This window comes from Hipposideros armiger, unplaced genomic scaffold, assembly GCF_001890085.2.
Source record: "Hipposideros armiger isolate ML-2016 unplaced genomic scaffold, ASM189008v1 scaffold_310, whole genome shotgun sequence".
NCBI lineage: Eukaryota > Metazoa > Chordata > Mammalia > Chiroptera > Hipposideridae > Hipposideros > Hipposideros armiger.
In genome coordinates, this window is record NW_017731660.1 from 1,271,421 (window position 1) to 1,297,492 (window position 26,072).

Genomic DNA, 26,072 nt, shown 5'->3' on the forward strand with positions numbered 1-26,072 from the left:
GACCAAAAGTGGTAGGTGAGTCTGCCGTGTGGCATGAGGAGGCAAGGCTGTGGCCCAGCCATTTCTTTCTGTAGAATTTGCTTCTGTCTGACCTTCTGGGCTGTGATAGTACCATTTACTTGGTGGTGTGCAAACTTTAAAAGCATATGCATCAAAACAAATAAATAACATATCCTCTATAGCCACGAGGAAACATTTAAATAATAGAAATGGAAATGAAGTGCTCATCAGAAAAGGTCACCTACACACTTTATGTTGCGTCTGAAGATAAGATCCTCTAAACCAGTCTCTAGTATGTGGCTGGTTTTCAAACTTCAAAATTCAAAAGTTAAATTTATATGTTAGATTTGTAATATTTCTTTCCATTCGCAGACCATACTCAGCATCATTTGTCTTCCTGAAGACTTGAACATTAACATTCTTGTACAAATAACACCGGCATAAGGCAAGACAAATGCACAAATAAAATACATGGAATAGTTCAACGGGAAACTATGGTCTGAAAGTTGTGAACTTACTGTTCATGGAAATCCAGCATCGGTGGCTCAAATCGTATAGGTCTGCAGTTACCCCGGTACAGAGATATACTGCAAGCAAAAAGAAAACTCAGATGTAATTCTTCACAGTATTTTCCCAAACCAAAGCCAGACCCTTAAAATGTTGTCACGAGAAAGTATCACTACGAAAAGTGGAGTCTAATGTTCTATCAGGGATGTGCGTTACTTTTTCTTATTAGAGGGAATCAGTAAATATTGTGTTTTTAAAAAATGCAAAGAGAAAATAGGAGTAGTTTTCCTATTGAAAGGTATGCAAACAGAGAAAATGCTCAGGTAGACTGAATGTTGAAATTTATTTTGGTCGATATAGTTGATAACAATATACCTTAATATGCTTACCTGGATTTTTTGATACATGTACAATGAAGAACAAATAGTGCAACTACACATACTTGACAGATAATATATAGAGAGAAAAAACATGATGACATTTTAACTAGAGTGGCAAAGGAACTAAACAAAAATGAATTTGTGATAGAAATTTCTAAGAGCTGAAATATCTTTTTAATCTGAGAGTCTGGAACACACTGATCTATGATGTCTTGGCCTAAATACTTAGTATCATTTCTAACTATCCCACTTGATATTAGAACTTCTTACTGAAACAGATTTTGGAACAGCAAACCTCCTAGACATCATCACGACCTAACAGTGAAGCAAAGTATAAATGACCTAGGGCCGGGGGGTGGGGCCCACATACCTACAGGGATCTATTTCTATACTGAGAAAGTCAGAAATTCAGTCAGCCACTTAAGTTTCTAAATAGTGGATGTTTATCTTTCTCTTGCATTTTAAGAAATTACTTAAGAACAAACCTCACCTTTGTGAGCTATTTTCATCACTACCATAATTCACAAGAACACATGCTTCAAAATGATACAGTAATTTCATTCAGGAAATAGATGACATACATTAGAAATAGAAAAGGGCATACAGAATATGAACATACAAAAGTTTAGCTTTAACTTGATGCTATCAAGATTACATAGTCTGAGTAGTGGAATAAATGAGCTAGAAACAACAAAGCCCAAAGGTGTTTTCAGCCCTACCAATTAAGAGGAGTCCTCCACGCTGCTTGATAATAATCCCTCTATATACGGCAAACAAAAGATGACAAGCACAAACAAGGAAAACACCAAACGTAAGATTCTACTTTTCTATAGCACAGAACTAAAGACACCGGGACAGAGAAGGCACAATTCCTCACAAGACAGCTGCCACGTGCAGTAAGGGGTACAGAATCCACTCTTGATCTCAGCCCTTCTTAGCCACGTTATAATAGGACACCCTGGCTCCTTTAAAACAAGAGATACTGATCAGCTCATCAATTCTAATGGTGTGAAAATCAAATTTCTACAAAATCTTAATCCAACCAAGGGGAAAATATATAATGCATGAAGTAAATGTGTGTGAGTCAGTAATTCACATATAGACACTGTTAGATGCTAGATACAAAGGAAATTAAAGTACAGTTTTTTTCTGCCACAGAACTGAGAGTCTATTCCCCAATACGGAATATGTCTAAAGTGGCCAGACAAGGTAAAAAAAAATATACCTGGTTCACTGAACACAAATATACTGAATGCTAGGGGCTGTCCATCGCTGGGGCTACAGGAACAAAGCCAGAGTCTGCTCTCATGGCCCTAACATCCCAGTAAGGGACCAAAATAGAACATACCAGGTGATGACATGTGACACATAAAGACAAATCACACACAGCAGGATCAGAGAAGGCCTCTCTGAGGAGGGACACTGGAGCTGAGGTCTAATGGTGGAGGATCTGGGGAAAGGAAGTAGGATGCACTTGGCATGCTGAGGACAGGAAGCTGCCTGGCCAGATTATGGGGGAGGTGGGGAGGAGGGAGGAGCTGCGACCAGAGGGTGCAAAGGCCAGGTCTCCTTGTAAGAGTCTGCATTTTATTCTAAACATAGCAAAAGCCTTGACAGTGTTTTGAGTGACAAAGTAACATGGTCTGACACATGTGACAAGGTTAATTCTGGCTGCTATGTGAGGAACAGACGGAAGGAGCCCCAAAGTGGAAGCCCAGAAGTCATGCAGTGATCCAGATGAGGGGTGGTAGCGGGGTGGTTGTGTGGGCTAGGGGGACTGCACAGGAGGCTGGTGAGAAGTGGCTCTTTTATGAACTTATCTGGAAGCTGGAGACAACAGGTTATGCTGAGTGTGAGGGAAAAGACAGGAATCAAGGATGGCTTGATTCTAAGATTTTGGCCTGAAAAACTGGACACACAGTCATGACATGGGAGGAGTGGGTTGGAAGTGGGGTAGATGGGTAAATGTTCAAGGGTATTGTTTTAAACTTGCGATGTCTTATCTCGATGGAGATGTAAAGTAGGCAGCTGGATATACATGGTTATTGCTTTATATGAAAAAGTTATTGATTATGTGTCCTGAAATCAGACCCAGTCACTGGTGAGTTAATTGTAACAGTTTGTATATAGATTCTCTTAGATTTTCCCATCACTGTATGTGCTACCAAAATAACCATTATCTTGAATGATCGTCGTAGACAAATCATCTGCAAGTAATAACAATTCTATTTCTTCCTTTCAAACACTCAGACCTAGTCTTCCTTTTTCACGCCTTGTGTGGCTGAGAAAGCCCATAAAATGCTCCACAGAAGTGGTGTCCACCAATTGTTACTGTGACATTTACAGCATGCTCACAGAATATGAGATGGAGGGAAAAATATAAAAGAGAATTCTCTCCTATTTAATTGCAGATTTTCAAAGCAATGAAGATCTATATTTAAGGAACAGTTTAATATTTGAGGGACTACACCACAAGTTGGCATAGGTATAATCTTAATGAAACCAAAAATTCAATAACATAACTGTCATGTATCCAAACTGATTGAAAGGGTATTATTACTACATTTATTTAGAAGGCATGACATTGTTTAGTGCTTTATTAACAGAAAGAAAATGTTTGCAAATCCAAAATACTGAAAAATAAAGTGGGGAAGAAGCTGTATGAAAAACGGTACCCTTTGGCAAATTCAAAGAAACAGAATCTGAGGCTTTATAATAATAAAATGCATTATTTTATGCTTTATGTGGGGATGGCATTTGTTTTGAAAGTCTCAATACAATGTTTTTATTTGCACTAAAATATTAACTATTTATTTGGAGATAAAGAGATGAATAGACTGTTTTCTGACTTGAAGCTAGGGAACAACTAGAAAGATAAAAGAAACCTTACTGTGCTCTTTGGAGAACTGTCAGGTCAAAGTTAAGCAACCAACTCCCAAATGAAGCACATGGGCTGTCTTGGAGCTTTGGAACTTTGTTTAAACTAGGAAATTCAAGATGTTTTCCTAGAGGCAGTTACTACCTAAACAAAAGGTACTCTTTGGCCTAACGTTTCTTAAGAATGGTTTGAGGTCTGCTTACACCTTTAACACCTAAAATGCTTACAGAAGTGCAGTGTCCAGGCTCCCACCCCCAGAATCTGGTTCCTCCCATCTAGTATGGAACCAGAAACCCGTGTTTTTACATACATGCTCACATTTGGGAACTATTCTTTTGTATCTCGATCCACAATAAGCATTTCAAACAGAATTGGGGGGGGGGTTGGGGAAGGAGGGTGAAGTACCTTAGCAAGTAAAAGCTTCACACTCACCAACAGTTTAAAATGGTTCCAAATGTGATTTTTACTAGAGAAAGCTAAAAAGAAAAAACCAGTGACTTCAGAGAAATGACATAGATTACTCCTACATAATATATTCTCGTATAAATACATTTTAGCTTAAACTTGCATTTCTGTAAGGACTACTGAGGTTGAACATCTCTTCATTTGTTTATTGTCTGATCTTCTTTATTTTTATTAATTAATTAATTTATTTATAGCTGAGCCATCCTGCCACCTGTTGGCAGCTCAGCGGCAGCTCAGCTAGGGCTGGGACTCGAACTGCTGTTGCTCAGAGCTCACACTCTTGAGCGAGCTCTTAAATAACTGAGCCACTCGTCCGGCCCTTGATCTTCTTTTGTAAAGTGTCTGTTCAAAGTTTTTTAACTGGGATGATTGTCTTATGGTTGTGTTGTAAGGTGTAAGAGTTCTTTGACAGTATTCTAGACACATGCCCTTTGTCCAATACATCTACTGTTAATATTTTCTCCCTGTCCTTTTCCCTATTATTTTTGGTGTCTTTTGGGGAGTGGCACAATGAAGATGACAACATATGCCATTTTGACTTCAGTCCCCCTCACAAGCACACCACCTAGCAACCATTCACAGACAAAACACCACTGTGAAAATCTAACATGGGGGTGAGGCTGAAGAACCCCCAGGACTACAGAGACCAAAAGGACCACATAGAAAAAGGTAAGATGAGGGCTACAGCCCTCCACCAGGCCAGCGCAGCCCACACTGAGAGGGCTCCCTAAGGCCTACAGTGTCTCCAGTGGGAAAGGGAGAGCCCAAGTTGCTCAGCTCCCCAAGTGTAATGGGTCACTTCCTGGAGGGCCCACTCTGGGACTGCAGGGGGATCCGCAAGGGCAAATCTGTGGGCCTCAACATTGGACATCAGACTGGGATGGAGAAGGGAGGGCTCATAGCAACCAGTGGCTGCTTCTTGGCTCACTGCATTACTGTTCTCACTAGCACTCCAGCAGACATGCAGCCAGTAGCTTTGCCCATCTGCACAGCCAAGCCAAGCCAGTGGCCCTGTCTGGCCAGGGAGTTTGGTGGGCAATTCTGCCTGATTCAGGTCCCTAACCAATAAGGGTACCAGCTATAGGTTCTGTCCTATTGTCCCACCTGGGCTGGGAAGCAAATTCAAAGGCCCACAGAGGGCTGAACATAGCCTCTAGCCCCACCCAACCAGGAGTCCTAACCAAAACACTTGGGAAACTGTGTAGCCCATCCTATAGTCCAGCTCACAATGGCACCTGCGCAGGGAGGCACCCCATCAGGGGCTCAGTCCACCTGCCACGTTGGTTGCCCATCTGGCCAGGGAACTTGATGAGTACCTCTGCTGGATTTGGGTCTCCAGGAATCAGGCCGTAAGGGCTGTGAAGCCTGTCCTAGGGTCCCATCTAGGCAAAGAATCAAATACAGCCCTGCCCACCTGCTGAGACTAGCACCCAGTCCTGCCCAACTAGGAAGACCAACTACAGAGTCCAGGCACTGTGGAGCCCATCCTATAGCTGTGCGTGGACAGGGAACCAAGCCAGTAGTTTTAATGAACTGCTACCAAACAGTAGCAACTCCCCTGAACTCAGAGCTCGGGAAGTAGCTTCAGCCAAACAGAGACCCCGATAGCAAGCCCTACCTATGCAAAGATACTACCAGCTGACCCATCAAGCATCCCAAGCTGAGCTGAGTGGTAAAGGACTGTCTCTGCTGAAGTGAATGGTGAAGTCTGGAAGGGGAACCACTTACTCAAATATACAATGCAAGGAATGATGAATCAGGTAAACATGATACCACCAAAGGAAGTTAATAAAGCTCCAATAACTAACCCTAAAGAAATCTATGAAGAGTCTGACAAAGAATTAAGAATGACCCTCTTAAATACATTTAGTGAACTACAAGAACACACAGACAGACAACTAGACAAAATTAGGAAAACAATACATGAACAAAATGAGAAGATCAACAAAGAAATAGAAACCACTGAAATAAAAAAATGAACAGAAATCCTAGAGCTGAAGAATACAGTGACTTAAATGAAGAATTCAAGACAGCTTCAACAACAGACTTGACCAAGAAGAAGAAAGAATCAGTGAACTAGAAGATAGTTAATTTGAAATTATCTAGTCAGAGAAGCAAAAAGAAAAAAGAATGAAAAAGAGTGAAGAAAGCACATGGAATATACAGGATACCATCAAGAAAAATAATAAATATATTATGGGAATCACAGGAGCAGAGAAAGGGACAGAAAATATATTTAAAGCAATAATGAAAGAAAACTTCCCTAACATGGGGAAAAAAATGGACATTAAGATTCACGAGGCCCAAAGGACTCCAAATAGGTTGAGCCTGAAAAAGCCTACACTGAGACACATTATAATGAAACTCAAAAATCAAAGAGAATTTTGAAAGCAGCAAGGAAAAGCAACACATCATTTACAAGGGAACCCTCCTAAGAATATATATAGGTGGGTTTCTCAAAAGAAACTTTGCAGGCCAAGAGAGAGTGAAATGATATATGCAAAATACTGGAAAAAAAAACAACTACCAACCAACAAGACACCCAAAAGCTGTCTTACAGAAGTGATGGAAAGATAAAGACTTTCCTGAACCATCATCTACTACACGTTCCCTACGAAAAATGCTAAAGGGAATTTTCCAAACAGATGCTAATGAACATTAAAAAACATGAATGTATGTGTAAAACTCACTGGTAATGGTAAATACGTAGACAGTCACATTCTCTAATACTGTGATTGTGGTGTTAATTCACTTACAACTCCAGTTTAAAACTTAAAAAACAAAAGTATTAAAATAACTAAAACTAAAATAATTTGTTATTGAACATGCGATATAAGATATGTAAAATCTGATATTAAAATGTGAGGGGGAGAAGTAAAAGCATAAAGTTTATGTATGTTATCAAAGTTAAGCTATTATCATCTTAAAACAGAATGTTAAAAATGGGATTTTTATGTAAGCCTTATGGTAACCACAAAAGAAAAACCTATAGTAGTTACACAAAATATTATGATAAAGGAGTCAAATCATACCACCACAAAGGGTCATAAAGACAGTGAGGTAAGAAGGAACAAAGGACTTACAAAAAGAAAAAAAATTAACAAAATAGCACTAGCAAGTCCTTATTTTATCAATAATTAATTCAAACAAAAATGGATTAAATTCTCCAATCAAAAGACTTAGAATGGCTGAATGGATCAAAACAAAGAACAAAAAAAGAACAAAAAAATACCAAGATCCAAAGATATGCTGCCTACAAAAGACTAACTTTAGCTTTAAAGACACACATAGATTGACAGTGAAAAAGGATAGAAAAAATATTTGAACCAAATGGTAACCAAAAGAAAGCAGGGATAGTTACTTATATCAGACAAAATAGACTTTAAGCTAAAAATGGTCAAGAGACACAGAAGGTCATTATGTAATGATAAAGGAATCAATCTATCAAGAAAACAAAAATTATAAATATTTATGCACCCCAACATCAGGGCACCTAAATAGGTATATAAAGTCAAATATCAACAGAACTAAAAAGAGAAATAAACAAGAATACAGTAATAGTTGGGAACTTTAATACCCCACTTTCAACAACGGATAGACCATCCTGACAGAGAATCAATAAGGAAACTGTGGAATTGAAACACATTACAGACCAAATGAAGCTAGGAGAAGTATACAGAAAATTTCATCCAACAGCAGCATAATACATATTCTTTTCAAGTTCACATGCCATAAACAAGTCTTAGCAAATTTAAGAAGACTGAAATTATAGGAAGTATCTTTTCTGATCACAGTGGTATAAAATGGTATAAAACTAGAATCAATACAGGAGGAAAACTGGAAATCTCACAAATGCATGGAAATTAAACAGTCCATTCCTGGACAACTAACGGATGGGTCAAAGGAGAAACCAAAAGGGGAACGAAATGTGAACAGCATCTTAAGACAAATGCAGATGGAAACACAACACACAAAACTATATGGGATGAAGGAAGGGAGTTCTAAGAGGGAAGTTTAGAGCAATAAAGGAACACATCAAGAAAGAAGGAAGATCACAAACAAACAAAGTAACTTTCTACCTCAAGGAACAAGAAAAAGAACAAACTAAGCCCAAGGAATGAAGACAGCAGAAGGAAGACAGTAATGAAGATTAAAGCAGAAATAAATGAAATAAAGAACAGGAAAACAATAGAAAGGATTAATAAAACTAAGAGTTGGTTCTTTGAAAGGATAAACAAAATTGACAAACTTTTAGCTAGACTCGCCTTGGAAAAAAAGGACCCCAAAAAAGTATACATTTAAGACGAAACATTACAACTGATACCACAGAAACACAAAGGATAATAAGAGACTATTATGAACAAATTTGAAAACCTTGAAGAAACAGATCAATTTCTACAAGCACACAATTAACCAAGGCTGAATTATAAAGAAACAGAAAATCTGAACAAACAACAAGTTTTGTTGGGAGACAAAAACCTCCCAACATAGAAAACTGCAGGACCAGACAGTTTTACTGGTGAATTTTACCAAACATTTAAAGAAGAATTAATGCCAATCATCCGCAAACATTTCCCAAAAATTGAGGAGGAGGGAACACTTCCAAACTCATTATACAAGGCCAGCATTACCCTGATACCAATGCCAGATAAAGGACACTACAAGGGAAAAAAAAAAAAGACACTATAAGAAAACCATAAGCCAATATCCCTGATGAATACAGATGCAAAACCTCGAATTCAACAGCACATTAAAAGGATCATACACCATGAAGTGGGCTTTGTCCCTGGGATGCAAAAATAGTTCAACATATGCAAATCAATAAATGTGAAACATCACATTAATAGAACGAGAGTCCTATGATCCATCTGAATAGATGGAGAAAATGAATTTGACAAAATTAAACATTCATTCATGATTAAAAAACTCACAACAGATTGGGTATAGAAAGAAGGTACCTCAACATAATAAAGACCACATATGACAAGCCCACAGCTGACATTATTCTCAACAATGAAAGTTTGAAAGCCTTTTCCTCTAAGATCAGAACAAGACAAGGGTGCCCACTCTCACCACTTCTACTGAGCATAGTACTGAAAGTTCTAACACCAGAGCACTCAGGCAAGAAAAGAGAAACAAAAGGAAACACAGAACTGGAAATGAAGAATGAAATTGTCTCTATCTACAGATGATATGATTCTACATATAGAAAATTCTAAAAACTCCACACACAAAAATTGTTCATCTTGATACACAAACTCAGTGAAGTTGCATGTTACAAAAGCAACATACAAATCAGTAGTGTTTCTTTACACTAACAATAAATTATCTGAAAAATAAAAACAATCCCATTCATAATAGCAGCAAAAACAATAAAATACTTAGAAATAAATTTAAACAAGAAGGTGGAAGATCTCTACACTGAAAACTATAAGACCCCCCCCTTTTTAAAAAAGATTTTTATTGAGGAATTGGGGGATGGGAACAGCGCTGGGGAATTGGGGGAAGGGGAACAGACAAGTTGCTGTCCTTTTTATTCTTCAGTCTAGTTGTGGAGGACGTTGCTTCACTGGCCCAAGTTGGCACCATCATTGCGCTCTTCCCGGGCAAGGCAGATCANTTCTTCAGTCTAGTTGTGGAGGACGTTGCTTCACTGGCCCAAGTTGGCACCATCATTGCGCTCTTCCCGGGCAAGGCAGATCAGTCACCGGCTGCTGGCCACTCACGCTGGCTGCTGGTAGCCCTTGGTAACCCACTGCGGCAGGGGTTGCAGCCTATGCCGTTGCCGGTGACTCATGGCAGCCCAACTCCAGGTTGAGCTGTTGTTCAGCATCTTAGCTGTAGAGGGCAGTGTCACTGGCCCTCATATGTGGGATCCAAACCAGGGTCTTCTGGCGTCCCAAGCCAGCTCTTAACCAACGCGCCACTAGGCCAGCCCTATAAGACCCTTTGATGAAAGGAACTACAGAAGATACAAATAAATGGAAAGCTATCCTATGTTCGTGGATTGGAAAATTTAATATTGTTAAAATGTTCATACTATCGAAAGCTGTTTATAGATCCAGCACAATCCCTATCATAATTCCAATGGCATTTTTTTACAGAAATAGAAAAGTAATCTTAAAGTTCATTTGAAATCACAAAAGACCCTGAAGAGCCAAAGAAATTCTAAGAAAGAAAAACAAAGCTGGACAAATCATTTCCTGATTTCAAACTATACTACAGGGCTATAGTAATTAAAGCAGTATGGTACTGGTATAAAAATAGACACATAGACCAATGGAACAGACAGAGTCCAGAAATAAACCCAAGCACAGAGTCAACTAACATTTGACAAGGAGCCAAAACACTCAATGGAGAAAGAAGACAGTGTAAAACAGTCTCCTCAATAAATGGTGTTGGGAAAGTGGAAGAATCAAACTCGACCCAACAGCCAGCCGACACCGAGGCCTTCCGCCAGCAGGCATGTGAGCGAGCTGGCCTGGAGAGGTTATGCGAGTCCCGGGCTTCAAGAGGCCTGCAGTTCACTGACATCTGACTACACCTCCTGAGAGATGCTGCGTCTCAACCCCTCAGCTGAGTTATTCCCAGATACTGCACTCATAGAAACAGAAAGATAGTACATGTTTGCTGTTTGAAGCTGCTGGCTTTGGGGTCATTTATTACACAGCAATCAATAACAAATACAATTACTGAATCACCACCTCTTAAAGATCCCAGCAAGTATCTGCTGAATGACTGAATAAATAAATGAGCAAAGACCCAAAGATTCTATTCAATAACATTTTAACGTTTGCCAACTACTGTTACCCCAATAAGCCTTCTCATTTGATCCTCACTACAACCTTATATAACACATCACGTTATAACATATAAGATTTGCAGGCAGAGAAATGATCTTCCCCAGTTTGCAAATAAAGTCATGCTCATAGCAGCTGAGAAGTTTTTCTTAAAGCCCCACAGCTGATGAAAGGCCCTGAGGCTCTTGGTTTATAATCTCCCACATGAGGGCTCCACAATCCTAGGACAGGACATCCATAAAAGGTGGGATCCTGTCCCCAAATGTTAAGTAAGTGCTGGTACTCATTATAACATGCTGCATTCAACTCAAATAAGCACCACTACACCACACGGCCAACGCCTTTTTAAAGAAGATTCCATCATGTAACTGACAGCTGTATTAAAACAAATTAGAAAGGGTGAGCCACAAGGTGGGGGAGAAATGCAAAAAAGAGTATCCTAGGAAATTCGGATTTTCATGGTTTTAGTTCCCACAATCCTGAGGTCATGAAAGCAGCAGCTCTTTCCATGGCAGAATGTCCTGAAAGCCCCTGGAGCCCAGGCCACCCCAGAGCTGAAGTAGATACCAGTGGGAGGAGGGAAGGGGGCAGCATCACTGTTGTACAATCCACCAGCTAGAGCATCACTGTGTTAACAGCTTTTCATGACTCAGATTCCCCTAGAGAGGGTAAGTCTCTCTTAGAGTTTTGACGTGGGAGAGCGGGGACAAGCAATATGAGAAAGGCCAGGCTGGATCTACCGGCTTCCGAGGAAAGCCAGAGGGCGGGCGGCATGCGGACTACCACTGGGGAATGCAAAAAGTGAGGAGGCAGAACTGACTACAGGCAGGTCAAAGGGCAGTGTCCATCTCACTCTCTAATGCTCAGTGACACTGGGGTGCCCCCACAGAGAAGCTGGTAGAGGCGGCACGCTCGCTGCCCAAGGGGAGACCAGCTTTGGATTAGAAGCCAACCTTCACCCCAGCTGCGACCTGGGCCCTGTGAACTGCTCTGATGAGGGAAGTGAGACACCAACCATGCGCAGCACACAATGTGTCTCAGGCACCTTGATCCCTGACAACTATAGCCTAAGGCTTTCCTGACCTGATTCTTGAGGCTTCTCCAAGTGCGCTGCTTTCTTTCACAAGGTAGATTGCATTCTGTCACTTCATCAATGCATGTGCTTTAGGACGTCACTAGCAGTGGTGTCTCCATTACCCTGTAGGCCCCCTGAAGGCAGGGGCTGTGTCCCGAGCCCCAGCACTGACAGACACTTTCAGAACCTGAAAGCCACCTCTCCATCCTCTCCCCATGTGCTCCCCAGTCATGAGCACCATCCCTCCACACGACTCCACTGGCGTCCTTACTCCTCTTTCCAGCGTCCCCATTCCACCACCACCAATTTCTGCTAACTCCCCAGAGTCCTCTCCTGGGAACACTGGCTAAAAGAGTAAACATGGTGAATGCTGAATGCCATATGCTATACGAGACCATTCAGAGAACGCAGCACTCGGGGGCCATCAGAGACAGTGAATTCCAATGGCACCACTGTCCTTTTGGCCTTGGGCGCATCCCTGGGTTCCTAGAGTCTCAGCTTCCTTGTGTTACACAAAGGGGCTCAACAAGACAACCTATTAGGGTGCCTTCTTTAGAATCAGCTCTGACTATATAACTTTCATCTGAGGGAAATTTTCAAACTAAACCCAAACTCTGACACTTTTATAGAATAGTTTGTATCTGAACTCCAAAAAAAGAAAAGACCATTTCTGTTCTTCCACAACTCCACATTTACAATTTGTGTTGTTACATAACTGCACATTTTGTATTTTAATTGCACACACACATTTTCACTAAAGTTACTCATGTCTAAATGAGAGTTCTTGCAGTTGAATTTGGCTGGGCAACAAGGAGCCCATATAAATGAACTGGCCAAATCCTCCCCATGTGGGAGCTGTGTTCTGACCATCACATGCCAGGAAATAAATACAGAGACTGTATCTGCTCTGTCACACGTTTTAAAGAAATGACTTATTAAAGGTAATTCACAAGTACAGCTCTTTAGTTTAAGATTTTGATTGGTTGATAAAATCTAAATTTAGGCTTGTGTATTGCTCTAGCTGAACTATATCCCCCCAATATTCATATGTAGAAACCCTACCTCCCAATGTGATGGCATTTGGAGGTGGTGCCTTTGGGAGGTGATTAGGGTTAGAGGAGGTCATGAGGATGGGCCCCCATGATGGGACTGGTGCCCTTACAACAGACCCAGAAAGTCTGCTTCCTCTCTCTGTTCACCATGTGAGGATGTAAAGAAGATGCAGCTCCTACTAGGGAACCAAATCTGTTGGCGCCCTGAGAGCCTCCAGAACCGGGAGAGAGAAACGTCTGTTGTTCTGCCGCTCAGTCTACGTGGTTCTTTGTTACAACAGCCATGCTGACCTACACGTTTGGTACCCAACCCAGTCCCATACCCACAGGCTGTTGCATACCAATCTGAACCTAATGCTTATCCAATTCATGGTCTTGGTCAGAAAAGAAAAGTGAGTTGTGATTGTTTTAAATGTTATCTGTAAATCTTCCTAGTCCTCCCATATTCCTGCCACCAATAAGTGGGGGTTAATGCCAAGCTAAGGGGCTGGCTGACCAAGAGCATAGGACGACTTCAGAGGGTAGGTCATAAAAGGTGGGCTGGCTTCTACTGGTTCTCTATGGATGTCCACTCTTGGAATCCAGCCAGCAAGCTGTGAGGAAGCCCAAACAAGCTTGTGACAAGGCCCATAAGAGGGGCCCACATGTAGGCATTCTAGGTGACAGCCCAGCTGAGGTTCTGGGTAACAAGTCAGCATCAATATGCGAGCGATCAGGCCTCCAGCTCGCAGCCACTGAGTCATGTTCAGCTCTGGAGTCTCCCCAGTGGGGGCCCCCGATCACCACAGAGACAGTAAGCTGTCTCTGCCTACATTCCTGAAGGCATCTCTGCCTACATTCCTACAGAGTCTGACGGCACAGTAAGATGACTGTTTACGCCACTAAGTTTATAGGATTTGTTGAACAGATGCAGCTAACAGGTAGTGGAATGTGAGATCAGAATATCACTATGTACTGATGGAAATTCTTCATTCTACCAGGAAAATAACTAAAGCCCAGACATTGATCAGGATGAATAACATCGTTTTCATAAGTGTAGCCCAGTATGATTCCATAGCTAACTTCCTAACTGCTGAAATAAAGGATCAAGAAGCACAAGATACAAGAGTGCGAGCTCTGAGCAACAGTGGTTTGATGCCCGGCCCGAGTGGCAGGGCTCAGGATGGCTCAGCTTAAAAAAAAAGCACAAGGGAACAGGTGTGCTTTTCTCCCCACCTATTTGGCTCAAGATGGCCAAACTTGCAATGGTGTACAAAACAGTCCACCCAGAGTCCAGACATCTGCGGGGGAGGGGAGAGAGTGCAGCAGTATGCTTTTTAATCACAGCAGCAGAGAGGCCTTACTGTCAACAGTGGGCGTCCCTGGGCAGGGCAGGTCCCACAGGCAGAGCAGTGAGGAAGTAGGGCCATGTAACTGCAGATGCGAGACAGCAGAACAGTGACTGCCGAAGGAGTGGCATTGTTACATTTATGGCGTTTGAGTTGTCTTATCTGAGTATTTGCTACTTCTGTCTCAAACTAAAATTCTGTCGACGCTGTCAGAATGTCACTGGTCTGAGGACAATGCTGCATGTAGGATGTACTCTAGCATCAAGGATCTCCATCCAATTCACAGAGCTCTCTTCCTCTTCAGACACCAGCCGCAGGCCCTCACGGGACACGAAAGGGAAGCGGGCCAGTACCATTCTCTATACTGTCTCCCTAACAGATGTGAGAAGCTACCGAAAGACCAAAGAATTTGGAGGTGGGAAGGTGTCTTCAAAGCCACATGCATGTATATATTCTCCTACTACCTGAGGGTAAAACTCTCCCCCTGTTTTAGGAGAGAACCTGTGTTTAAAGAGGGTCTTTTAGTCACCAGACTGGTTTTTCTGCTCTTAGTTCCTCTTCTGGGGCTTGCAGGCAGACAGAACCCTGGCGATACTGGGACAGCGATGGTAGTCCATAAAAGGCAGGGAGAGCCACAAGAGAGGCATTGGAGTGACAAAGTTGACCCGCTTCCGAAGACAGGGGTTTTGGCCTTGAGGAGAAGCCCTCGGATACGATGGGGAGGAACACTACGCAAGGCACCATCCGCCAATTCAGATTAACACCCGCTCTCCCCTACACAACACTTGAAATACAAGATATAATGGTATTTATAATATACTTTTCCCTCTTCACCCAGAAAATCTGGGGAAAGAGAAGGAGCACATGGCAGGAATCCCCCAGAAGGAACTGAAACTATGTTAGTACCTATGTCTACAGAATTGTATAGACTGTAAAATATATATATTATATATATTCCTTCCTTACCTTTTCTGTTGATATGAACTGAGTCCAAGTGTTGTCTCAGTCTGTGAAAGAAAGCAAGCAAGCAATGGTGACAATACTGAAACCACATCTTAACAATACAGACATATGACATATCCAAAATATTTTATTGTACTTTCAACTTGGATCTAATGCTCATTCATATTTTCAGGTTTAACCTGACCCCCAAATCATATGAAATGATTTGGCATACTATATACTTGTATAGGTGTCCCCCGCTTTCCCAAAGTTCGCTTTCCGCCACTTCACTTGATGGGAGACCTACATCAGTACCTGTTTCCGCTAACTGAACCCCAAAGAGGACTTTCACTTTTATGAAAAAAGGTGAAAAGCTCAAAGAGAGCCCACATCTGTTCTGCAGCAGCTATCATAGAGGCAGCGGCCCCGAGCTCCTTCCCAGGACCACACTGGGCGTCTCAGCCTCGGGCCCCAGAGCCCTGACTGTGTCTGGGAGCATCTGGGCTTTGTCTCCACTGACTCTGTGTGTCCGTTAGCAAGATGGGTCCTCGGGAACCAGAAAGACCTAAGAGAGCTCATGAGGGCGTGACGCTTGGTGTAAAACTGGACGTAATCAAGTGTTTTGATCATGATGAGCAAAATAAAGACAATGTGCCTGTGGTGAATATGGGGTCTGGAAACACTAAAAAAATTTTCCACAGAACTTAATGGTAATCACTTCTTTGCTTTCCACCATTTTGGCTTATGAAAGGTTGCAAAGGAACCTCTACTTTTGGATAGCGGGGGCAACCTATAACTCAGGAGCGAGAATCATTAGGATGACATTTTCAACACACATGGAAATCATACAAAGTAATGGGGCTGGTTTTAGAAGTTTGCCGGACCAACACCGCCTCAGAGGGGAGTCCTCTACAGTCACCTGGTGAGGCTTCTGTGCCTCTCACCACTCCCTGCTTACTCCTGTGTGCCAGTTGCTGGCATGGAGCACCAGGCAGCTGTGGAGCTCAAGAAACAGGGCTGGGAGACAGTCATTTTACAGCTAAATAAAAATGTGTTTATACACTGCATAAAGGACTGTGGCAGAGAATAGACAGGTGATGGCTTGAGTGCGAGAAGGGAAGGCCTGTCTGCAGAGATCACTCTGGGTAAGAGAGCCGTGTGGAGGAGGCAAGGTTGTGTGGAGGTGGAGAAAACAGCACGTGCAAGATCCTCACACATGGAAGAATCTGGATGTTCAAGAAACAGAAGTCAGGTCTATCTGGCTGGAGCTTAGAGGGAAGGGGGAGAGGAGAGAGAAACGAGGCTGGAGAGCTAGGCAGGGGCCTGAATGCCTTGTGCTCTGGTAAGGGGCCACAGTAAGGAGTCTGGATTGTGTATATTCTAAATGCAACACAAGGGATCTGGAGGAGTAGGAGTCAGGCATGGGTTTAAAGACATTATTCTGGCTTTAGTGTAGAGGACAGATTAGAGGAAGGCAAGAGAGAAAGCAAGAAGTTGGGAGGCAACTGAAGAAGGAAATGAAGTGCTTAATAATGACGTGGGAGAAAAAGCCCAAGTTGAAGGAATATGTACCATCAGTGAACTTACCCTAAAACTTAGCTTCTCCATTACAATTAGAAAAAGCAGCAGAGTTATGGCATTCTCATTCCCAGTAGTACATATTGTTTTGAAATGGTATTTTGGAGAATTTATATGGGGGGGATATGGCAGATGTAAGAAAACGTCCTTATTTTTTTTAAAGTGAATGTTCGGGTAAGGTGAAGTGTCAGGATGTCTGTTATTTTCTTTAAAATGTCTCACCAGTATAATCTGTGCATGGAGTTATGTATGTGTAACAAACCTGGCACAATGTTCACAACTGTTGGGTCTATCTCAGCAGTAGGTAAATGGATATTCGTTCTTAACTCTTCAATTTTCTGTACTTAAAGAAAATTTCTTTAACTTTTTATTATGGGAGAAAATATCTGCAAATCGTATCTATTTGACAAAGGATTAATATACAGACTATATAAAGAACCTCCACAACTCAATAGCAAAACACAACAGAAAACAAACCTGATTAAAAAATGGAGAGGACTTACATATTGTAGACATTTTTTTCAAAGAGGACATACAAATGGCCAGTAGGCACATGAAAAGCTGCTCAATGCCACTAACCATCAGGAAAATGCAAATCAAAACCACCATGAGATACCACCTCATTCCCATCACGATGGCTATCCAGAAAACAGAAAATAAGCATTGGTAGGGATGTGGAGAAACTGATACTGGGACTGTAAACTGTGCAGCTGCTGTGAAGGATGGTATGGCAGTTCCTCCAAAAATTCAACAATTACCATGTGATTCAGCAATCCCATTTCTGTGGACAGACCCGGAAAGTCTGAAAGCAGAAAGCAGGGACTCAGGTAATGAGACAGCCATGCTCACAGCAGCATTATTCACAAACAGCTAAAGTGTGGAAGCAACCAAGTGTCCATCAACTGACAAATGGACAAGCTAAATGTAATTTATACAACAGAACGTTACTCAATCTTAAAAAGAAAGGCAATTCTGATAATGCGACTACATGGATGAACTTGATGACTACGTCTACACTCACACTAAGTGATATAAGCCAGTCACAAAAATACTGTACGATTCCATTTGTAGGAGGTCCCTACAGTAGTCAAATTCATAGAGACAGAAAGTAGAAAGTGGTTTAAAATATAAACTGACAGGAACAGAAAGCAGATCAGTGGTTGCCCAGAGATGAGGGCAAGAGTGGCAGGATCCGAGTGTCACAAGTGAACTTTTATGGGTGATAGGTATGTTTCACTATCTGATTGCAGTGATGGTTCCACAGGTGTATAAATATGTCAACCTTCAAACTGCACACTTCAAACACATACAGTTCACTGCATGTCACTTACACTTCAAACAATTGTAGAACGAAACTGGTTCCCATTTGATGTTGACAGAAAGGGGACTCAGGAAGTATATCACACATGTACACTTTCTTGAGAGAAAAAAATCTTCATGAAGACAATCTAACCAGAAAGATTACTCATGAAGAATTGCAAATGAGGAAGCTGTCTTGTGAAAGATAGGCAGATACTCAAGATAAAGGAACTGTGGAAACAGGTTAGAATAGCAGAAAGTAAATATTTTTGAAGTATAAGCCACAAAAGGGAAACATAATCATTTAACTATAATAAAGAATAAAAATCTCAGGATATGCCAACAATGCACTCCAAGTACTGAGAGAAAGGGAGAGATCACAACACATACTACTTTATTTCTGCAGTAATTACTCCTCATTCTCGTGTTTCAATCACAATATTCGAAAAATCATTACACTGTACATGCCACAGTTCATTTCTGGGCTCTCTGCTCTGTTCCATGGTCTGTGTGTCTGTCTCCATGCCAGTGGCACACTGTTTTGGTTGCTGCAGCTTTGTAGTAAGTTTTAAAATCATGAAGCATGAATCCTTCAGCTTTGATATTCTTTTCAAGGCTATTTGGCTACTCAAGGTACCTTGAGCTTCTATATGAATTTTAGGCTGGGTTTTTCTATGTCTGCAAAAAAAAACAAACCAAAACAACAACAACAACAAAAAACATTGTAATTTTGATAGGAGTTGCACTGAATCTGTAGATTGCTTTGGGTAGTATGGACGGACATCTTAACAATATTAAGTCTTCCAGTCCACGAACATGGGCTGTTTTCACTTATTTATATTTATGTCTTTAATTTCTCTCAGTACAACATGGATGAATTTCAAAATAATTTGTTTGTAGATTTCATTGTACAAGTCTTTCATCTTGGTTAAGTTAATTCCGAAGTATTTTATTCTTTATGGCACTATTGTAAATGGACCTGTCCGTCTGGCTCCTTTTCGGCTTGTTCATTGTTAGTGTACGGGCACACCTCCTTTTACTGCCCCTTCACTTTATTGCACTTTGCAGACAACACGTTTTCATCAACATCGAGGCAAGACCCTCCACCGGCAAAACGATACAACTCCCGGAAGGCACAGAGGAAGGTTGGTATTTTTAGCAGTAAAGTATTTTTAAATTAAGGTACATACATTGTGTTTTTTTTAGACATATGCAATTGCACACTAATAGCCTACAGTACAGTGTAAACATAACTTTTTCCCAGTGCACTGGGAAAACAAAAACATTCACGTGACTCACGCTGTGATGTTCACTTTATTGTGCTGGTCTGGAACCGAACCTGCAATCTCTGAGGTCTGTCTCATAGGACATGGAAGTTGACTGCGCCTCACCTAATTCTGCCTCCGTCTGTGAGAAGTCACATCTGTTGCAGTCTTGTCAAATAACCTGGATGCTTGAATATTTCCAGTTGACAGGAAATTCACTTCTCCCAGGGAAACAAACTTAATTGGTTCTGAAATTCTTAGCTTTAATTTTAATACTTTTGATTAAAATAAGTTGACACTTTAAGAGCAAAACTTTTTAAAAAGGTGTGTAATTTTTCAATGACCATTTTAATAGACAAAAATTTTAATACAGTAAATCTCTTTATCTCTTCCTCTTACTGGAGTCTTTTTCTACACTTTGAACTGTGTTCTATGTGTGCATGTGTGAGAGAAAAGACTCGTTTGAATCATCTCTCCTGTATAAAATGTGCTTCCTCGGCACTTAGATTCTCTGTTAGATAAAAAGTACATACTGATTTTGTATCCTGCTATTTTGCTGAATTCATTTATTAGTTCTAACAGTTTGTTGTAGAAACTTTAGGGTTTTCTACATATAAGATCCTATCATCTGCAAACAATTTTACTTCTTCCTTTCCAATTTGTAGGCCTTTTCTTTTTCTTGTCTAACTAGTCTGGCTAAAACTTCTAGTACTATACTGAATAGAACCGGGTTTAAAGGATAAGCTTTCATTGTTTTTCACTATGGAGTACACTATTCACTGTGGGATTTTCATATATGGCTTTTATTATGTGGGGTGGTTTTCTTCTGCTCCTAATTTGTTGAGTGTTTTTCATGAGAGTGTGTTGATTTGTCAAAATGGTTTTCCCTTATCAATTAAGATAATCATGTGGTTTTTGTCCTTCATTCTGTTAATGTGGTGTATCACACTGATTGATTTTTCATATGTTGAACCATCCTTACATTCCTGGAGTAAATCCCACTTTTTAATGTATTAGTCTCTTAAATCATGTAGAAAATAGAAAGTGTAGTTTCAAACCACTGTTACGGTAATCCTAGCTTTTATAATTGCCCATGTATGTCCTTTCACTGAGATATGTTTCTTCATATGGCTTCGAGTTGTTGTCTGGTGTCCTTTCATTTTAACCTGCCGGACTCCCATTAGCATTTTTTGCAGGGCAGGTCTAATGGTAGTGAACTTCACTTTTGTTTATCTGGGAATGTCTCAGCTTCTGTTTATCTGGGAATGTCTTCATTTCTCCCTCACTTTTGTTTGTTTTTTTATTTTTTTTTAGCTGAGCCATCCTGCCACCTGTTGGCAGCTCAGCAGCAGCTCAGCTCAGGCCGAGAATCGAACCAGCGACCCTGTTGCTCAGAGCTCGCACTCTTGAGCGAGCTCTTAACCAACTGAGCCACTCGGCTGGCCCTCACTTTTGAACAACAGTTTTGCTGGATATAAGATCCTCAGTTGATATTTCTGTTTCTTTTACAGCTTTGGATATATTGGCCCACTGCCTTCTGGCCTGCAGAGTTGGTGATGACAAGTCTGTTGACAATCTTATTAAGGATCCCTTGTGTCTGATGAGCCACTTCCCTCTGGCTGCTTTCAAGATTCTCTTTGTCTTTCAGAAGTTTATTATCTGTTGTGTGTGTATAAAAAGGCCTCCCATACCAGCCTACCTCCTAAGCACACCAATTAGGAATTTAGCTCTTTCCTCTAAGGCAACCCCATTAATCTCAGGCAGGAGAGCAACAGAAAGAAAAGTGTAAGAGCTTTGGAATTAAACTTGCTTTTTTTTATTCCTCCTGCACCCCTTGTTAGTACTGAAATTTTGGGCAAATTCATGAATGAGCTGAGACTCCAACAAGCGCTCAAAAAAACGTTAGTTCTAGCTATCACTGCCCTGTAGTCTGGGCTTCCCCTCCTGGGCTCCTGAAAGCCCTGTGGTGAGTAGCAATAACAAATGCCTGTAAGTTATTAGAATAACCAATGAGCATACAATGAGCACTAAGAATATTTATGACCACTTGTTTCTTGACTAAGTTAGAACACAAAATTACGGATTCCTATAGTGACTGGCTTTAGAAGAACATACTAAACTCTGCGTTGTGCTCTCAACTCATGAACATTATGGAGCTTGCCTTAAAATTCTGTTAATTATTCTGGCAGAATAGTGAAAAAATACAGAGCTAGCCTTTTCCTTGGGCTTTATTTTCATTTGTTTCTAAGAAAGTTAGATTAGGACAGATTAAAGCTTATAAATAAAAGAATATCTTTTTAAATTCAATCTGAGAATCTTTCAAAGGAACACATTAGGAAGAGCCAAGCACTTTGATCAGTTAGGACTGGAATAATGGTTTGAAATGTTTACCCAGGACCGCGTATGGTGAGGAGTCTTAATGCCTGCTTCTGCTGCTGAGACGCAAAAGTGTTCTGGGCTCAGCGCAGGGACTGTTTGATCTTTATAAATTCTGTACACCAAATCTTAGTAGTCCTGCCAAGCAGGAAAGAAGGGCCAAAGCACCCACTACAGAACACGTGGACTAGGGGGATTCCTGTTATGTTAATCATAACCTAGTGTTACCAGTGGTAACCCATGGAATGGGCTGGAGAGCTGCACGTGCCTTGTGCTGTGGAAAGAGCTCTGAAACAAAACAGGCTATGTGCCTCCTGAACGTTGGATTCCTGTTCTCGCAACTGAACACTGAGCAAATGACAATGAAACCTTGGATTGTGAGTGACTTGGTTTGTGAGTGTTCCGCAAGATGAGCAAACATTTCTAATATATATATATTTTTTAAGATTTTATTGGGGAATTGGGGGAGGGGAACAGTGTTGGGGAATTGGGGAAGGGGACCGGCCAAGTTGTTTTTCAATCTTTGTTGTGGAGGGTGCCAGTCGCCATTTGGCTTCCCGTCGGCAGCTCGTGGCCTCTAAGCTCAAGGTGCTGTGTTCAATCTTAGTTGCAGGTGGGCGTAGCCACCATCCCATGCAGGAGTAGAACCAGCAGCCTTGTTGTTAAGAGCGCACGCTCTGTCCACTGAGTCATCCAGGTGGCAGCTCAGCTCAAGGTGCTGAGTTCAGTCTTAGTTGCAGGTGGGCATAGCCCACCATCAAACAGGCAATCTTGTTGTTACACCAGCTGAGTCATCCTGCCACCTGTTGGCAGCTCAGTGACAGTTCAGCTCGGGTGCAGCATCACTGGCCCACGTGGGAATCAAACCGGCGGCCCTATTGCTCAGAGCTTGTGCTCTTAAGCCAACTGTTAACCAACTGAGCCACTCGGCCGGCCCCTAACACATTTTAATATGGTAAACGAACAATGTACAATACAGGTAGTTTGTTTCCGGAACGAATTATGCTTGCAAACCAAGGTATTTCTGTATTTAACTTCTCTGAATTTCATTTGCCTTATCTTAAAAAAAAAAAATCAAAGCAAATCCAATCTTGTATCAACTCTATAAAGTTTGGCAATTTTTTCTGACTTAACATCAACTAATTTTTAGGACTAAAACAATTACTAAGAGCCAAGTCACATGAACATAGCACAAATTCCAGGAGAGGGAAAGAATGCTCTCAGGCCAAATTCTCATTTTAAGTAATGTAAAACAAGGCTGTGGCTTTGCCTATTAGTGTCCAGCCAGAAAGTGCACCTCTGGGTAGGGGCAAGTGAACTGCCTGCAGGTCCCAATGAAAGTGCAGCTGGTGGGAAAGGCTGTCAGTGCGGAGAGAGGCTCACCCGGGGCACGGGGGAGTGACACTGGCGAGGGTGTCCTGGGTGGCTTCCAGGTGTGGATCGCCAGTGTCCTGTCTCTCAGGTGTAAAATACGGCTGTTGCTTTTAATTCAATTTGGAGAAACCTGATATATATTCTTCCACAGAAATACTCATGTAGATATTTCCATTCTAATTGTACCCTAAGAAACCAGATGTTGTTTATGAAATACTTAAACCTATTGGGAAATTATTGTCGGAAAGAATGACATCATATCAAAATCAAAACTATCCCTAGGAAACACCCTTCAACATTAAAATGAACGATTTGTATGCATCAATTCAAAAGGATCTTATCTTCCACTCCTTGGGGCTATGAAACACATTACATATAGCATCTCAACATCTGTGCAGGAGTCTAAGTGAGGTTTTACTGCAGCTGAGGGAACCAATTGGTACCACCTGTCCTCAACACCTTTTCATTCCAAAATGACCTTTGCCAGATCTGAGGTCTCGACCAAGCTGTCATCCAAGCATTTCAGCAGACCCACAGCATATGAGCAAATCACATCCCAGTCAACAAGCTCTTCCACAGCAAATTCACTCAGACATGGACTGGCAGCCTCCCCCAGCAAAAATACAAATCAGGATCCAGAGTTTTCAAAATGAATGATCAACTTGCAATCTAGATGTCTCATTCCTAAAGGACATGGATCCCTTCCTCAATCAATAAAAATTAACTATATTTGGAGAATTTCCCAGAAATTCCCTCCTGATTTTCCTGCCACACAGTCCTGCAAACAACCACGTGAAGGGAGATATTTAAAACAGTCATTCCTATAGGTTTTCCAAGTTTTCACCTTGTAACAGATTGAAGAACTAGGGGGAAAAAAGACTGAGATCATTTTCTAGTAAGAAGGCATTACAAAATTAGACAATTATATTATCTTCAGGGTTCTTTTTTTTTATTAGTTTCAGGTATACAAAACAATGTAACAGACATTTCACCCCTCACAAAGTGATATCCTCCCTCCCCCAATCTACTACCCCTCTGACACTGTATGTAGCTGTTACAATTCCACTGACTTTTTTCCCTATGCTGCACTTCACAACCCGTGACTATATTATTATAGTTGACATTCAACATTATTCTGAATAATATTATCTTCAATTTTAAAATACAAAAGCCATACAAAGACTTTCTGCAAATACCATGCAGACACTGCCTGCTGTTTCTCAACATCTCTTACATACAGGCGTGAATGATACATTTAACGATTTAAAAGCTGTCATCCAGAACACTTACTTCATTGTCAGAGAAAAAGAACCTTAAAACGCCCATCACTGTTTATCTCACTGACTTTGTTTGGCTTAGTGTCGAAATCTAAATTTATGCTCAAATGCAAATAGCAATCTTATTCCAGGTCCCTAGCAGAATTATTTCTCTATAGCCTTTAATATTTACTTTCCTGCCTTAATTAAAAACCACAGGAAGTAGTTTTTCAGCACTATAAGTAAGTAATAGATTTCATTATAAACAAGTACAAAGACCCATCATGGGTAGTGCCACGTAACAAACTAACAATCAGACCTAGCGGGCGAAGTCCAGAACTCTACTGCCAGACCCACCACCAGTCAGGGGATCTTGGGCACCTTTCTTAATCTAAAACGTAGTTTCCCTTGAACATACAATGACGAAAACATCATCAGTCATGCTACCAATAACATGATACTTGAAAACAAATGCTATCATTACAAAGTGGTAAGTACTATAAGATAAGCATAGAATATGATAAAAGTTTGGAAGAAAGGAGGATACACCTCAGCCATAGACATCAAAGGATTGGTTAAGATGGCTTTTACTGTGCCTTTCAGCTCTGAAATTCTAGAACAGATTTTTAGCTGGGAAGACTAAAATAGGCTTCACGGTGCTATGTGAACTAGGTCTGAAAAGAACAGGATTTTATCAGAGTACACTTTCTTTTTTTCTTAAAGATTTTTTTTTATCAGGGAATTGAGGGAGGGGAACACTGTTGGGGAATTGGAGAAGGGGAACAGCCAAGTTGTTGTCCTTCAATCTAAGTTGTGGAGGGCGCAGCAAGCTCAGCTCCAAGTCCAGTGGTGCCACTCAGCTCAAGGTGCTGTGTTCAATTAGTTGCGGGTGAGTGTAGCCACCGTCTCAAACAGGCAACCTTGTTGTTAGGAGCACAGGCTCTCACCAGCTGAGCCATCCTGCCACCTGTTGGCAGCTCAGCGGCAACTCAGCTCAGGGACAGCTCACTGGCCCATGTTGGAATTGAACCGGTGACCCTGTTGCTCAGAGCTCGCACTCTTGAGCAAGCTCTTAACCAACTGAGCCACTCGGCAGGCTGAAGAGTACACTTTCTAATTTTACGTAAAATATATTTAAAGATGGGTTTAAGATGGCAAGTGGAAGGATAACAGAGATGTAATTACGGACAGAACTTACGCTCTCTGGACAAGTTTTCATCCTGCTAAACGTGTGAGGGCCAACATCTGAATTTGGTGTTTCATTCACTGGTCCCACTGATCCTGGTATGAACCCCCACCTTTGCCAACACCACCCAGAAATACTTAAAAGATAATTCATACAGCTACAGATGTTTTTATTACCAGCGACTCTACTGACCTAGCCGGACATAAAGCTCATAAAATACATGGCACAGAAGCCAGTTACATTTTTAAAAGACAAATACTGAGATAGTATTCAAGGCTTGACACTGACATAATTCTTCAACTTAAAATAAA

General features: G+C 41.2%; 1 protein-coding gene across 2 annotated transcripts in view; it reads right to left on the minus strand.

Moving 5' to 3' along the window:
- The window catches only part of TMEM131 (transmembrane protein 131), a 206,234-nt gene that overhangs the window by 120,386 nt on the left and 59,776 nt on the right, over positions 1-26,072 (minus strand). For both annotated transcript variants that reach the window (XM_019660042.1, XM_019660041.1), the window contains exons 3-4: positions 15,452-15,492; positions 519-587 (exon numbers count right to left, since the gene is read on the minus strand). In XM_019660042.1, the coding sequence (XP_019515587.1) occupies positions 519-587; positions 15,452-15,492 (110 nt within the window). The remainder of the gene's footprint in view (positions 1-518; positions 588-15,451; positions 15,493-26,072) is intronic.